Source organism: Henckelia pumila, chromosome 4 (genome assembly GCF_033568475.1).
Source record: "Henckelia pumila isolate YLH828 chromosome 4, ASM3356847v2, whole genome shotgun sequence".
Taxonomy (NCBI): domain Eukaryota; kingdom Viridiplantae; phylum Streptophyta; class Magnoliopsida; order Lamiales; family Gesneriaceae; genus Henckelia; species Henckelia pumila.
In genome coordinates, this window is record NC_133123.1 from 83,023,107 (window position 1) to 83,037,931 (window position 14,825).

At 34.3% G+C, this 14,825-nt stretch overlaps 1 protein-coding gene across 4 annotated transcripts; it reads right to left on the reverse strand.

Moving 5' to 3' along the window:
* Nucleotides 1-1,224: 1,224 nt before the first annotated feature.
* On the reverse strand, nt 1,225-11,489 carry LOC140860352 (uncharacterized). 4 transcript variants are annotated; one of them, XM_073263328.1, is made up of 8 exons: nt 11,212-11,489; nt 10,922-11,062; nt 10,653-10,745; nt 10,422-10,548; nt 8,843-8,937; nt 7,496-7,576; nt 1,825-1,904; nt 1,225-1,724 (listed from the first exon to the last, which is right to left on the reverse strand). In XM_073263328.1, exons 1-8 carry the CDS (start codon nt 11,482-11,484, stop codon nt 1,505-1,507), a joined length of 1,110 nt encoding a protein of 369 aa, XP_073119429.1. In that variant the 5' UTR covers nt 11,485-11,489; the 3' UTR covers nt 1,225-1,504. The 4 variants fall into 4 exon arrangements, with proteins under 4 accessions (XP_073119429.1, XP_073119428.1, XP_073119426.1 ...); XM_073263327.1 differs by having other exon boundaries at nt 11,194-11,489; XM_073263325.1 differs by lacking the exons at nt 1,225-1,724; nt 1,825-1,904 and adding an exon at nt 2,431-5,947 and having other exon boundaries at nt 11,194-11,489.
* Between the last annotated feature and the right edge of the window lie 3,336 nt (nt 11,490-14,825).

The following is a 14,825-nucleotide window of genomic DNA, read 5'->3' on the forward strand; positions in this document are numbered from 1 at the left end:
TTATCACTCAGACCTTCTTAGGTAAAACACTCAAGAGAACTAAATTTCTATACTCAAAATTTATAAATATAAAAGCAAAGATGTATATATATTATTTAATTTATGGATAAGAGACTCTCATATAACTTTTTAATACATTACAAATAAACTAAAATAACTTCTTGATTAATCCAAAAAAATCTAAAACAAAAATTAACATTTCAAGTTAGTGTATCATTAATGATTAAACTATCACATCAACGAATTATTCTTCTACCATTGATCCGAGCTTCTATTGTTCGAGAAAATAGCGGAAATTATTTTATCAGTTTTTTAAAATTAATGATTTAGTTTATCGACAAGTTTATTGTTTTATATTTTACAAGTTTTTTCACTTCAAATTGGTTTTTTTATTATTATAATTTAATTATATATTATTGATTTTAATTTTCATTAATTTTTATTTATCAACTAGATTTTTATGTTTATCAATATGAAAATTACAACAAATTAGTAGATAAATATGATATATTTATATATATATATATATATATATATATATATATATAATTGATATAAAAAAATAAGAAATTTAATGAATTATATGGATGATAAACTAATTTAATTAAGTTTAGATTTTTTATAATAAAATTATATTACAATCATTAAAATATAAGATATGGATGTTATGGGAAGTGTTTGAACACCGTTTGTTTGCTTGGATAATTAAAAATTTTGATGAAGTTGAGGAGAGACGCATCGCAAGAAGAGATTGTTGTAACATATGATGAATGTATGAAACCGCGAAAGATGAAAGAACTTGAAATTCAACATTGAACCCTAAATTAGTTTTAAAAATAATATTATTAATATAAAAAAATATTACTAATATAATGGGGTCGGGATGGGATTTCCGTCGGAAAAACAATTTTCAATCGATCCCTCTCCCGTTATTGATCGGTACTTTCTAAAAATCTCAACATTTCAGGTCAAAAAATGTCGGGTAGAAATATTTTCTAAACATAAATCAGTTGAAGTTTGGGAAAGGTCGAGATTTCGAAAAATTTCACCCACACCATAAAATCCTGACTTTATCCCGTGTGTTGTTTTATATGATCCATATCTTAAAATTTCCCCGCATTTTACGGGAGAAATACTCCATAGAAAAATCCAATAGTAATAGTATAGAATGTAGTAACTTGAACCTGAAATATTTTTTTGAAAAACCAACCGTTATATCGGATGAGTAAATGTTCAAATTGTTCTACAAAAATATAAGCAATGAAACATTTCAGAGCTCATTAAAGTTCCAAAAAAATTGAAAGATTGATCTAAGGGTATCCATTGATGCTCACTGCTATCTCTTTATTCTCTAATGTATGATATGGAACTAGTAAAACAAAAAGCAAGCCCCTCATAATATTTCATTCCTTTGATAACACAGGAGTAACTTTTATCTACGAGAGAATCGCCTTCAACGGTAAGTATACTATACTTATAGGTAGCAGCATTAGCTGCATTGCTGTTAGCAAATGTCATCATTGTGTCTTCCTCTCCGAGAGATGGACCTCCCCATTCGAAGTCTTCTTGTTGTGAGTGTTTCCAACAAAACCTCCAATGAGTGTTCAATTGCTTCAGCCTGTTTGTCTAATTCAAAGGAACTGAATTCTTGAACATGTTGGAGTTCATGAAGTAGGCCTATTGCTGCAGCCGCTGTGCATGTGCGATCCCACGACGGTTGGGGTCTGAAACTCCAAGGAAATCATATTTACAAACAAGACTCAAAATGGGAGCAGATTCACAAAGCTTATGAAGCTGTATTATATGAGATTTTGACTGCTGTACCTAAGTTTATGCATCAAAGATACACCGGTGTTCAGAGATATGCAAGGAAGTTCACTTCCCCAGATTAATTTAGCTCTATCCTGTATAAAATACAAGTTCAAGATATTACAATATGCCTAAATCTGGATTCGCTATCAAATCATGTCAAAAATTATCTGATAATATTATCATATCATAATATTAATTGTTCCAAAATACCATGTTTTCCATTAAAATACAGTGTAGTTATGGTATATTGTAATTTTTGACAGTAATGCAAATATGAAGCGATTTAGGTTAGTAATAGTTTGGGTTTTTTTGTATTCATCTTCCTTATATTTAATGTATTTGGCACTTGCTTCCCTTGAATGTTATCAGTTTTGCACTTAATAAGGAAGTTAAGTGCAACTCCATTAAACACAGGTGAGGTGAATACAAATATCTTTCCTATTTTTTGAAAGTAACGAAAATTTGAATTAAAATAATGATTATGTCTGGGGATATGGAAATTAGAAAATATGCAATCCAGAAGATGGTTGACCACATATGCTAACACAAGGGACACAATGGTAGTACCCTCACGTTACATCCAAATGTTCAATTTTAATTTGCCTACGTGGGTTTATATATTTTTATGGACCCCACATATTCGAATCAATTTTAGACTCTTGGATTTAGCATTATAGTACCCAGAAAATGAAGTAAAAATGAAACCAAACCACCAAAAAGTTGTTGAAATCCATTTCTTGAGGAAAAAGTTGATAACCAATTAATCAAAAACTGCACATCATAAACTCTTCTTTGCAAATCAATGCTAGCCATGCATGTTTTACAGAAATCCATGAATTCCAAGATGAAATCCCAGGAAAGTAAATTTAGAAAGTGAAGAAGTGAATGAACAATCTTTATTCTTCCTAATTCAAAGGTAGTTTGTACAACTCTAATTTAAAGATAAAGATTACAACAAAATAAGGAAAGAAAACCTACTAAATCTCCTAAAAACAGAAATAACCTAATATATACATATAATCATATCGGCTGTGCCCATATACACAAGATTTGATAGAAGACTGATTTGTTAATGCAATATTCTCAATATCCTACACTCTCCCTCAAGCGAGGCCGTAAATGTTGAGTAAGCCTAGCTTGGAGCTCAAATCTTCAAAATTCTTCGTTGGAAGTGCTTTAGTAAGGATGTCGGCAGTTTGAAAGCTAGTAGGAAGATATATTAACTTGATAATTCCTTCCTCTATCTTCTCTTTTATGAAATGGCGATCAATTTCAACATGTTTCGTCCTATCATGATGCACTAGGTTCTTTGCAATACTGATAGTTGACTGATTGTCACAGAACATCTTCATAGGTCCTTCAACAAACATTTTCAGTTCATTCATAAGTCTCTGTAGCCACATCCCTTCACATATGTCAAGTGCCAATGCTCGAAATTCAGCTTCAGCGCTACTTCTTGATACAACCGACTGTTTCTTGCTACGCCAAGTAACTAAATTTCCCCAAAAATAAGTGCAATATCCAGAAGTTGACCTTCTATCCACCGCTGATCCTGCCCAATCAGCATCACTGTATAATTTGATGCTCTTATCCTCTGATTTTCGAAAGTATAATCCTTTTGCAGGTGTTAGTTTCAAGTATCTGAGGATCCTATAAACTACCTCCATGTGCTCTTCATTTGGATTATTCATAAATTGACTTACCATGCTCACTGAGTAACTTATATTAGGCCTTGTGTGAGATAGGTATATGAGTTTGCCCACAAGTCTTTGAAATCTCCCTATATCAACTGGTGCACAATTTTCTATGGTTCCCAGTTTACTTGTTGGATCCATAGGAGTGTTGCTGGTTTGCACCCAAGCATCCATGTTTCATCTAGAAGATCCAAAATATATTTTCGTTGGGAGACAGAAATTCCTGATTGTGACCGAGCTATTTCCATCCCTAGGAAATATCTAAGGCTCCCCAAGTCCTTGATTTCAAATTCTTTGGCTAATAGAATCTTGAGAGTATTTATCTCTTGCACATGATCCCCTGTTATAATAATGTCATCCACATATACAATGAGGATAGCAACTTTCCCATGTGGTGAGTGTTTAACAAAGAGAGTGTGATCGGTTTGACATTGCTTGTACTCATACTGCTTGATCACTCTTGTGAATCTGTCAAACCAGGCCCTTGTGGATTGTTTAAGTCCATATAATGACCGTTTCAGCTTGCAAACCTTGTTGGTTGTGGCTGGAGACTCGAATCCAGGGGGAATGTTAATGTAAACTTCTTCTGCAAGGTCTCCATTGAGGAATGCATTCTTGACATCTAATTGATTTAGAGACCAATCTAAATTTACAGCGAGAGATAGAAGGACTCTTACTGTATTTAGTTTGGCTACTGGTGCAAACGTCTCTTCATAATCAATTACATATGATTGTGTGAATCCTTTTGCAACAAGACGGGCTTTGAATCGATCAACACTTCCATCTTCTCTATATTTAATAGAGAAGACCCATTTACAGCCAACCGCCGTTTTCCAGAAGGTAACTTAGTGATTTCCCATGTTCCATTTTTCTCCAAAGCTCGAATCTCTTCTTGTACAGCAGCTTTCCACTTTGGTGTTGTGAGAGCCTCTTGTATGGATTTAGGAATCTGTGCTTGATCCAAGGTTGCCACAAAAATCCTGTATTTGTTAGATAATCCCTGATATGACACAAAATTAGAGATTGAATGCTTTGTGCACTCTCGGACACCCTTACTCAATGCAATAGGTAAATCTTTATCTTTAGCAGACTCAGGAATAGACTTACCTGGCGAATCTTTTGGTCCTGTATCCGGTTCCAATTCTTGGTTCTGCTCAAGTGATGCTCGATGCTCTATCTCCTTTTGGTTCTTGTTTCTTCAAGAGTAGGTGATAAGTTCATGATGTACAGTGGGCTGGGTAGTGTCATCAGGTAGGCTTGGAGTAGGCAAGTTATGGGCTGAAATATTGTGCAAGTCTGAATCAAGTGCAATGTGGGGAACATCTAAGTCACTGGTCCTCGTGCTCATATCCCAAAACTGATGTTCTCGTGTGACATTGTGCTCCCCCTGAATAGCAGATTTGGGAAAGTATGGCTGATTTTCAAAGAAGGTCAGATCCATAGTGTTATATAATTTTCTCGTATGTGGAGAATAACATTTGTATCCCTTTTGGTTTGAAGAATACCCCAAGAAAATACACTTAACAGCTCTAGGATCTAACTTTCCCCGATGGTGACTATGGATATGAACAAATGAGGAACAACCAAATACTTTGGGAGGAAGAGATGATATGAGATGAGTATGAGGTTGCCTTTTAAGTAGACTTGACAAGGGGTCTGGAATTTTAGGATTCGGGAAGGCATTCTGTTAATAAGGTAAGTGGCAGTGAGTATGGCTTCTCCCCAAAAATGCTTAGGTACATGTGTAGAAAACATGAGAGAGTGAGCCACTTCCAAAAGATGTCGGTTTTTTCTCTCGGCCACACCATTTTGTTGGGGTGTATCAACACATGAGCTTATGTGAACAATACCTTGACTTGTGAGATAATCACTAAGGATAGAGGCAAAATATTCTTTGGCATTGTCCGTTTTCAAAATTTGTACTTTAGTGTGGAGTTGAGTTTGAAACATGGTATTGAATTTCTGAAATATTGGACCTGCCTCAGATTTTTCTTTCATTAAGAACACCCATGTTAACCTAGTGTGATCATCTATAAAGGTTATGAAGCACGAGACCCAGTGATATTTTTTACCTTAGATGGTCCCCATACATCACTGTGGATTAATGCAAAAGGTTGTGATTCTTTGTAAGGTAGAGCTTGATAAGAATTTCGAACATGTTTAGCAAATTGACAAATCTCACAAGTAAACTCATTCGAATTCTTATTAATAAAAAGAGATGGAAAAAGCTTCTTGAGATACATGAAATTGGGATGTCCTAACCTATAATGCCATAACATGATATCGTTCTCCTTTTTTTGGAAAATAGAGGTTTGATCTTGACTGACAGACACTAGACAACTAGAGTTAGGACCTTTCCCTTTGGAAGAATTGTTTGCCTCAAGTAGATAGAGCCCCGAGCATTCTTTAGCATTGCCAATCGTCTTCCCCAAATCCAAGACCTGAAATTCACAAGATTTTGGAGAAAATTTAGCAATGCAATTCTGATTCTGTGCAAGTCTACTAACAGATAATAAGTTGCAATTCAATTCAGGCACCAAAAGGACAGAGTTAAGTGTCAAATCCTTTGAAATATTCACTGAATCAGTTCCAATAACTTTGGAGGATGATCCATCAGCAATACTGACTGTTAGGTTCTCATGGCACGGGCTGAAATTGGTGAGAACATCTCTATTTCCAGTCATGTGATCTGAAGCACCCGCTTCAAAATTTCAAGTTGTTATTTGCTAAACAAAGTGGACTCGGTGGATGCTGAACTTTCTTCCTTTACTGCAGTATTGCCTCGGTTTTGTGGGCGTGGAGGTTTCCAATTTGCTGGCTTCCCATGAATTTTCTAGCAATTTTCAATTGTGTGGTTTGGCTTCTCGCATCGTTCACAATATTGACGCTCCTTTTTCTTCCAGTTATCTTGGCTGTAATTTTTAGGGACACGAGCAGCTAGGGCAGAATTCTCCATCTGAGAATTAATGGCAGGAGTCCCAAGCATCACTTTTTTCCTACTTTCCTCTCTACGAACTTCTGAGAAGGCTTCTCGCAGGCTTATTGGTTGTTTCATTCCTTGAATCCTTCCACGAATGTCATCAAGAATGTTATTGAGCCCAAATAAAAATTTGTAGACTCTTTTCTTCTCAACAATCAGCCGATATGTTTTGTCATCATCCGGGCAGTTCCACGAGTGATCTTCTTGCATATCAACCCGCTGCCAATAACGAGTGAGAGTATTAAAATATTGGGTCACCGTTAAATCACCTTGCCGTAGGTCATGAAGGATACTCTCTATTTCAAATAATTCCGTGAGTAGGTTTCCTTCACTGCCTCCCAGATTTCTTTTGTTGTTCCATAGAGAAGAAAGTTTCCTCCTATTTCGTTGGTCATGAAATTGATTAACCATGACATAACCATGCTGTTTTCTGATTTCCAGATTTTGAACTTCGGGTCATCTGCCTTTGGACGAACAGCAGCCCCAGATAAGTAGTCATCTTTTCCTTTGCCACATACAAACATCATTACTGACTGTGACCAATGGAGATAGTTATTTCCATTTAGTTTGTGGCCAGTAATGAGAATTTGACCACTGTCTTGAGTTCCACTCAAGTTGGAGACAGTGGAGTCTTGAGACTTGAGAGGAGGTGACCTCGGAGTTTGATGAACTCGCCATTACGTATTTCACCAGAGGAATAACGCAGAGATTGTATCCCTAGGATCTTAACGTCTCTGATGCCATGAAGAAGTGAATGAACAATCTTTATTCTTCTTAATTCAAAGGTAGTATGTACAACTCTAATTTAAAGATAAAGATTACAACAAAATAAGGAAAGAAAACCTACTAAATCTCCTAAAAACAGAAATAACCTAATATATACATATAATCATATCGGCTGCCCATATACACAAGATTTGATAGAAGACTGATTTGTTAATGTAATATTCTCAATATCCTACAGAAAGAAACTCTGAAAAATAATAAAACATTATATTTGCTGAAATACCTGCAAACGCCTAAACATTGCATTTGAATTGTTCCAAGTACCATCAATTAAGATAAAATTCATGGTGTCCTCTCCATTTTCCTATGAAATAAGACATCATTAATTGGCATTCAATTTAAAGTAAGAGGTACGATGTCTCAGTGCATCAAAGGGAATAATTAAAAGCATTTTCAAATTGATTTATAGGACGAGATCAAATTACACATTCATCATGTGATGAGCAGTTTGTAATACTTTGTCTAATATTTATCATCGCATTGATAAAAAAAACATTGTCTGCTAAACTAATTAATCATGCTCAAAATACTTATGTTAGAATCCAATTTATCAGTTGGAGCTGAAGTCATTGTTCTGTTTTAAAATCCTGCCTTCGAACTTCAAATTAGAATCAACTGTGGTTTGACCAGAGATAAAGGTTATACCAAAGATACGAATAAAAAGGACCACTACATAAGCTATTTTTAGTAATACACTGAATACAAATGCTTGATCCTGTAAAAGTCATTGTATCTTTCGGTATTCTGAAACTGTGAACAGAAGCATAATTCAGGGTCCCATTGCACCAGATTATTCTTACCATAGGTCTAGTACACTTTGTCTCTGGCTCATTGCTATCCAAGTTAGAATATCAAAGAGTGCCCCTTTTATGTGCCGTCATCAAAAGACGCATGCCCCTTCTCTTCCTGTCACTTTATCTTTCATATCCTTATCTTTGTGTACCAGTATCAAATTCGAGGAACAACAACATTGATCATATAACAGGATCTTGTACTATTTCTTTTGATATTGAGATTTGAGCCACAGTTACAGATGAAAGAGCTTCGAAATTTGCTGTTTTTCCCCAAATATAAATCATTGACATTATCTACTTAAGAATCTCCATAAATGTTGATAGATCAACTCTTGGATGGGTAAAACAAGTTAGGGTGGCTAGAGGTCCTGGGACATGATTTTTTTTTTCTGTAAGAAACAAAAGCATAAACAAATATCTGTTTGGAATTACTCGCATGATTTAAGGATATCGGTAGCAAAGAATAGATTCTTAGGTTTGTGTTTGGTAGGATGGATTTAAATTAATGAAGGGATTTGATATGAGGAAGGATTTGAAACTTACGAGTTTAAGAAGCATATTCAGATAAATTTGCAAAATGACATACTTTAACATTAAATAAGCATGGTTGCTGAAGCTAAAATATGACAGGAAATTTTATCTTTTGGTTTTTTGGCTATTAAAATCACACTGTTACAAAATTACATTATTGCAAAATTACAACTTGACTAAAGAATGTCATCATGCGAAGTGCGAACAACTACAAATAAATTCATGAGACAGGTTACTGTTATTACCTGTCTTTCTAGATCCCTGGAATGGGATATAATATCTGTAACAGAAAATGTTGGGGCGTTCTTATTTGGATAAAGGCACCATACCTTGTTTCTGCCTGAAAATTATGTAATAAAATCAGAAGCCTGTCGTCTCAATATTAGAAAGATTGTAACATAAATGAATATATCAGCAAATATATTTAAATGGTTGAAGTAGAACACACACATATACGATGGGCAAGAAGTTCAATGGACAGTGAATGAACAAACGTAGAAAGATAACAAGCACATTTGAAACACCAGCAATTGCAAGTTCTGCAACAGAAGTAGCTAATTAGACTGACAAAAAAGTAACTCCAATTGATGAAACCTTTCCTCAGACCCACGTACAACAGAACTGAGAATCAATCACGGGCTTTGAGATGTTTACCATTTCCGCAAGATTATTGTCATAGAAGATCAAGTTATTGTGAGTTCAAGCAAGAACATTGGAAGGATAATGCTTGTAAGTTTAAATAACTTAATTCAAATTTAATATTAAAGTAATTGGTTATGGGCTAGGATACTCAACCAGTCGTTTAAAAGCTTAATTGTGTTAGGATCAGCCTCAAGATTTTATTACTTTCATAATATTCAATATTCATAGTATTTATGCTATTTTTATGGTTAGACATAAACTCTGTGTTAAGCCAATATAGCATCGTTAGCTAAGGATTTTCGTATATACAGAAACATATATATATATATATATAGAGAGAGAGTGAGGAATGCTCAGCTGTCCAACCATGTTTCCCCACTTGGTTCCCTCTATATATATATATATATATCAGATATTTTTCAAAAAAATGTGAATTTTCTTCAAGTTGAGAATCTTTTCCATGTTCTTGTTGAACAAATTTAACTTAACAATACTCATTCTTTGTGGCATTCAACCTAGACTTGTCATCTGCATTATTCGAAGGAATGACACCCTAAACCAATTTAAACTCTTAGTTATATTAAATTTACAATTGTTATGCCATCATTGAGTTTATTCCCTAATAAAAACCATGTTCTAGCTTTGAAGAGTATTGATATAGGTACCTTTAGTGTATTGTTTTGCTTCTCATCTCCCATGATTCTGCAGTTTCCAGAAATGGAAATACTATTAAAATTTGTACCCATTTCAAATTCAATTTTTGTTGGCATCAACATGCCAATAATAAAAACTTGTCATACTTTTAGGATCAAAATAATTGTCAAATCGTAATTCCAAAGAAAGAGTAGTCATTGTTAAGACAGCATCCGCAACATATGGGAACTTAAAGAAAGAACGAAGCATTAATGCTTGGTGAACTACAAGGATGAACATACATTTATGCTTGGTAAACAAGCTTTACAGCACGTGAAGTCTATGACCATATGTTGACACTTGACATGATACAGAGAACAATGAATTTTTCTAGCTTGTGCTTCATCATAACTTATAAATTCCATTAACAGAAAATGAAGAATTACTTGAAACGGGACTATGGCAAAGTGTACGGGAAGTAGCATAAAAATTCCAGTAACAATTTCCATTGCAAACCAATATTTACTATGACAGAGGTAGACGTCAAACCTTCTAGTTGGAATACATTCCACATCTTTTCTTCATGTTCAGTGATCCCAAACAAACACAAAGTTGCAGCATGAATGCCAAACACTTGCCACAATAACTTCCCAGTATTATTCTGCCTCAAAAAATCCTGCCAAGAATGAATCGTCCACCATCCAATGATCTTCATCAGATGATATAAAATCAAAATAAGAAAGGGTTTGAATGGGAAGGAAAAACGAAATGTTGTACAACCTTTGGGTGCATATATAACCAGATATGCAGTTGTTTCGCAAGCAAACAAGTTGCAACTCTTGAGCACATACAATCTTCCGAGGCCAGCCAGCACTACCAAATGTTTTTTTTTAAAACAAAATCACTCAATAGATGAGGAAAAAGTAATCTGAATAGGATTAAAGAATACTCAAGCCATAAATTCCAAAAAGAAAAATAGAATTGATCCGTGTACAACTATAAGCATAGATGACAACCGAAATAAAACAATTAACATGGAAACAATGTACCTTCTGACACAGATAACCCCTGCTTCCAAGTAGTCGGCATGCAATTTGTCGAGCAGAAAAAAATTGAAGTTTTTCCTCGGAGTCAGCTAACGATGCATATTTAGCCCTATGTTTTTTGTCCTCTTGGACCTTGAAGTCTCCCTGCGAAAGACCCACAAAAGGGAATGAAATGTTAATGCAGAAAATTATATCCAGCCAGACAAAACACATTGGCAAATTCGGGAAAACCAAAATTCCACTGAAACATACAAAAGAAAATCAACGCGTAAAACCTCCAAATTCATTTTTACCGAGAGGGTGCCATGGTTACCGCCAAAAGTGATGTGGGAATCTGTTTCCATTTCCAACATTTTAAGGTCTCGAATGATTTGATTAACCATAGAGGGTACAGGAGAGGTGGTGCCCCAAGCTTGCCATTCTTGTAGGCTTACACCGTGGTGTTCTGCTGGCGGCGAAGAATGGGTTTCTTCTGGGGAACCCATGTAGGACTTAACAAAGAAATGGCAAGATTTTTGTTGGGAATTCAAGAAACCAAAACACCTTTTATACCTCAACAAAGGCATGCTGCTGCCTGTTCCTTCAGTATGAATCCATCCATCGCTTTATTTTTTCAAATAAATTCAACAAATTATTAAAAAAAAAAGTGATGAGTATGGGTAACAGCGTTTCATTACTTCTTTTGGAACTTCATAATGTTATTTTTATTTCATTCTAAATTTTTATAATAGTTATAAAACCTTAAAATCATTTTCTAGTTTAAAATATGCAGCTATTATTTTAATTAAAATATATGTAAATGTGTTTCATTTTAATTATAACACTGAGTTGTGAATTAGTTCAGTACTTTACTGAAATTATATGGAAAAACAATTATAATTGACAATTTAATCATGCTACTCTTTTTTTTAGCAGATCATGCTATTCATATTTTAATAATGAGTTATCGTGAATTAGTTCTGTTATTTTATTGGATTATTAAAAAAAATCATAATCACCAAAATATAGAAAAAAAAATTAAAATTTTGTACTAAAAATTAATTAATAAACAATATTAATAATGATAAAAAAAATTAAAATTAGAAAAAAAATAATTAAAATAACAACCACAACGAGTGAATAATATTACTAAAAAATTAAAGATAAACTAAATTTTGGTGACAAAAAAAATTATCGGAATTGATTTGGTTGGGAAATTCATTTTTATTAATTTGTAATTTGTATGCCTTTTTGTTTTTTAAGTTTGTATACCTTTTGTTAGGTACTTAGTTTTGTTGATAATAAATAATGGTTTATTGTACTAAAAATCGAGCTGTCTTTGCATGTATTAACATGTACTGTAGTGACCCGACTCGAATCACCTACAAGACACTTTAAGCATACAATTAACTTAAGCAGAGCACAATATCAAAGATAAGTACAGAAACTTGAACCAAAGCTAACCCGGCATAATACAATCGATAATTAAAACTAGAATCCCAAAGCAGTTAAATATACAACCCAATCGTAACAATATAAATAAAACTTAAACAAACTAACGGCAACCTCTGCTTCCAATCCTTGGTCACCAACTAAGTACAAAACCAACTCTTGAGTCACCTGCAACTGCCCCGTCAAATAAGATGTCCGTGATAAACAACACAGACATAGAGACATTCGCTCAGTACGAAAATATACGAGTATACAGACTATCATATGCATGCAAATGACTGGGTAACTGGTCAATTATCAAGTCCTGCTCAGTCTAGGCGTCAATGAGTGTCTAGTACCATATGGGGTCAACTCCGTTGGATAACTCAATGTAAACCGACGGAATACAACTGATACTCAAAACCCAATGTATTCATGCAACCATATTTACAAATATGAACCTAACTGTAAGCATATAAAACTCCTAGAAATCCCTGCAATTAACTCTGCCTCGATCATCTCGCTTTGTCCAACCTGAGACATGTCCCATGGAATGAGGAGTCCAAGAGAATACCAAAGACATGAGCGATAATTGTCCAGTACGGAAGTATGAGTATACAAAACGATACGATGAATGCAACATGAGATGACTGGGTGATTGTTCAACTACTAAGTTTTGCTCAGACTGTGTGTAGCACCATCTGGGAATCCGACTGCGAGGTGACTCACACACTCGTCTAGACCACCGTAGTATCAGTATCCGATTGTGGTAACTCCTGGTGTCAGATATTATAAACAGGTATAGGGTTGAGAGACCCTACGAGAAAGGCTATATCGAAGGAGATACGACTCAATGTGTATGAGCAAATGTATATAAAACAGTAAAACATGTATCATGATACATAAATACAATATATAAACAGGCACACTCAGCCGAAAATCTCAGTCAGTACTTGCATACCTGATAAGCATGAATCCTATAACATATTTAGAATTTTATTTTGTCGTATTCGTGCTTATCTCGCGTTTGTGTCCCTAATTTGCGCTTATATCGTCATATTTTTGCTATTTGTATGTGCGACTAAGATGAGAGAAAGCTTGAATATTGAAAAAAAAGTCAAAAATTACGATGTCACGTTGGAATTTGGTCGGAAGACAAGGAAAAATTATAAGAATCCAAGAAAATTCATGAAGATTTAATGCACGGAATCTTTTCAAAGCCAAAACAATTCAAGAAGATATAATTCACGGACCCTGTAGATGGTCTGGAAAGGCTCCGTGCAGCTTCGAATCAAGAATGGGCAAAAAATTTAATGCACAAACCCATGTCCGGACCACCCTCCGGACATGGCATGAACCACCTCCCGGATGTGGTCTAGGGTCTGTGCATATGGTAGCAAATAAAATTCCTCCTTCACGCAGAATTTTGGAATTTATGGAAACTTTGGATTTCAATAGTTTTGGACAATTTTGGGCTCTAATTAAGGATAAAAATAGGGCTTTTGATAGGGAAATATAAAAGAAAAAAGGATGGCCCAACTTGAGAGAGCGTTTAAAACTCTTTTGGGTCAACGGTAAGAGCTTGGAAGAGAGGAGAATACCAACAACACAAGCAAGAGCCACACACCATCACTGAGATTATTATCTTATTTTCCTTCACTTTATCTATTTGTTATGAATCCAAACATTAGATTTTTATCTAGTTTTGATTTTTTGGAGTAGATGTCTTTTGACGGGGGTCACGATAGGGCCAAATTATTTATTTTTTCTCATGTATTGGATTGATTGATGTTTTCGATTTATTTTATGTTTATTGATTAATATTCACATATATTTTTTGCTTTTAATCTGGCTAATTAATCGCATGTCTGTTTTTCAATATTGACTCGAAAGATAATAGATTAAAAATAACTTCAAAAATATTTATCAACACATGGTTAGGTTAACTAGAAATATTACTCAGTTTCAGTGTGCGATTTTAGGCAAAAACTGAAATTCTATAGTTGCGAATACATTTTTGTTTAATTAAAAATTATAAATAAGTGTACTGTTAAATAAAAAAGGATTCTTAATTATATAAATAGAGTAATGATCATGATAGGGAATTTCGTCGTGACTGTAGCTAATTCATGCTTGATTAAATTCAATACGTGACAATAATTGATGTTTGGTATCGTTGTGTGTCACTGGTCTTTTTCCTAAAATTTGAATTTGTCTTGAGTTTATTCTACTGTTTAATTTAATTAAAATTTCTCCTTTAGAATAATTTAGTTTATTTTAATGATCAGTTGAGTAATTCATAAAAAAAAATCATTTCTGTTGTTTATCCTAGATTAAATTAAATAATTTATATCCTAGTAATTAGATAATAGTCTCTATGGGATCTACTTGGACTCAATCCAAATATATTATAACTTGACCTACAACGCTTGCTAGAATTCCCAACCGAAATCGTCGGTCAAGTTTTTGGCGCCGTTGTCGGGGACTATTTGTTTAC

Excerpts from the sequence above, each read along its gene's own strand:
- LOC140860352 (XM_073263325.1), bottom strand. The coding sequence starts at position 11,484 with ATGCCTTTGTTGAGGTATAAAAGGTGTTTTGGTTTCTTGAATTCCCAA. Across the intron at positions 11,063-11,193 it reads CGGTAAAAATGAATTTGGAG|GGAGACTTCAAGGTCCAAGA; the intron begins GTTTTACGCGTT and ends GGTCTTTCGCAG. Across the intron at positions 10,549-10,652 it reads GGTTATATATGCACCCAAAG|GATTTTTTGAGGCAGAATAA; the intron begins GTTGTACAACAT and ends CATTCTTGGCAG.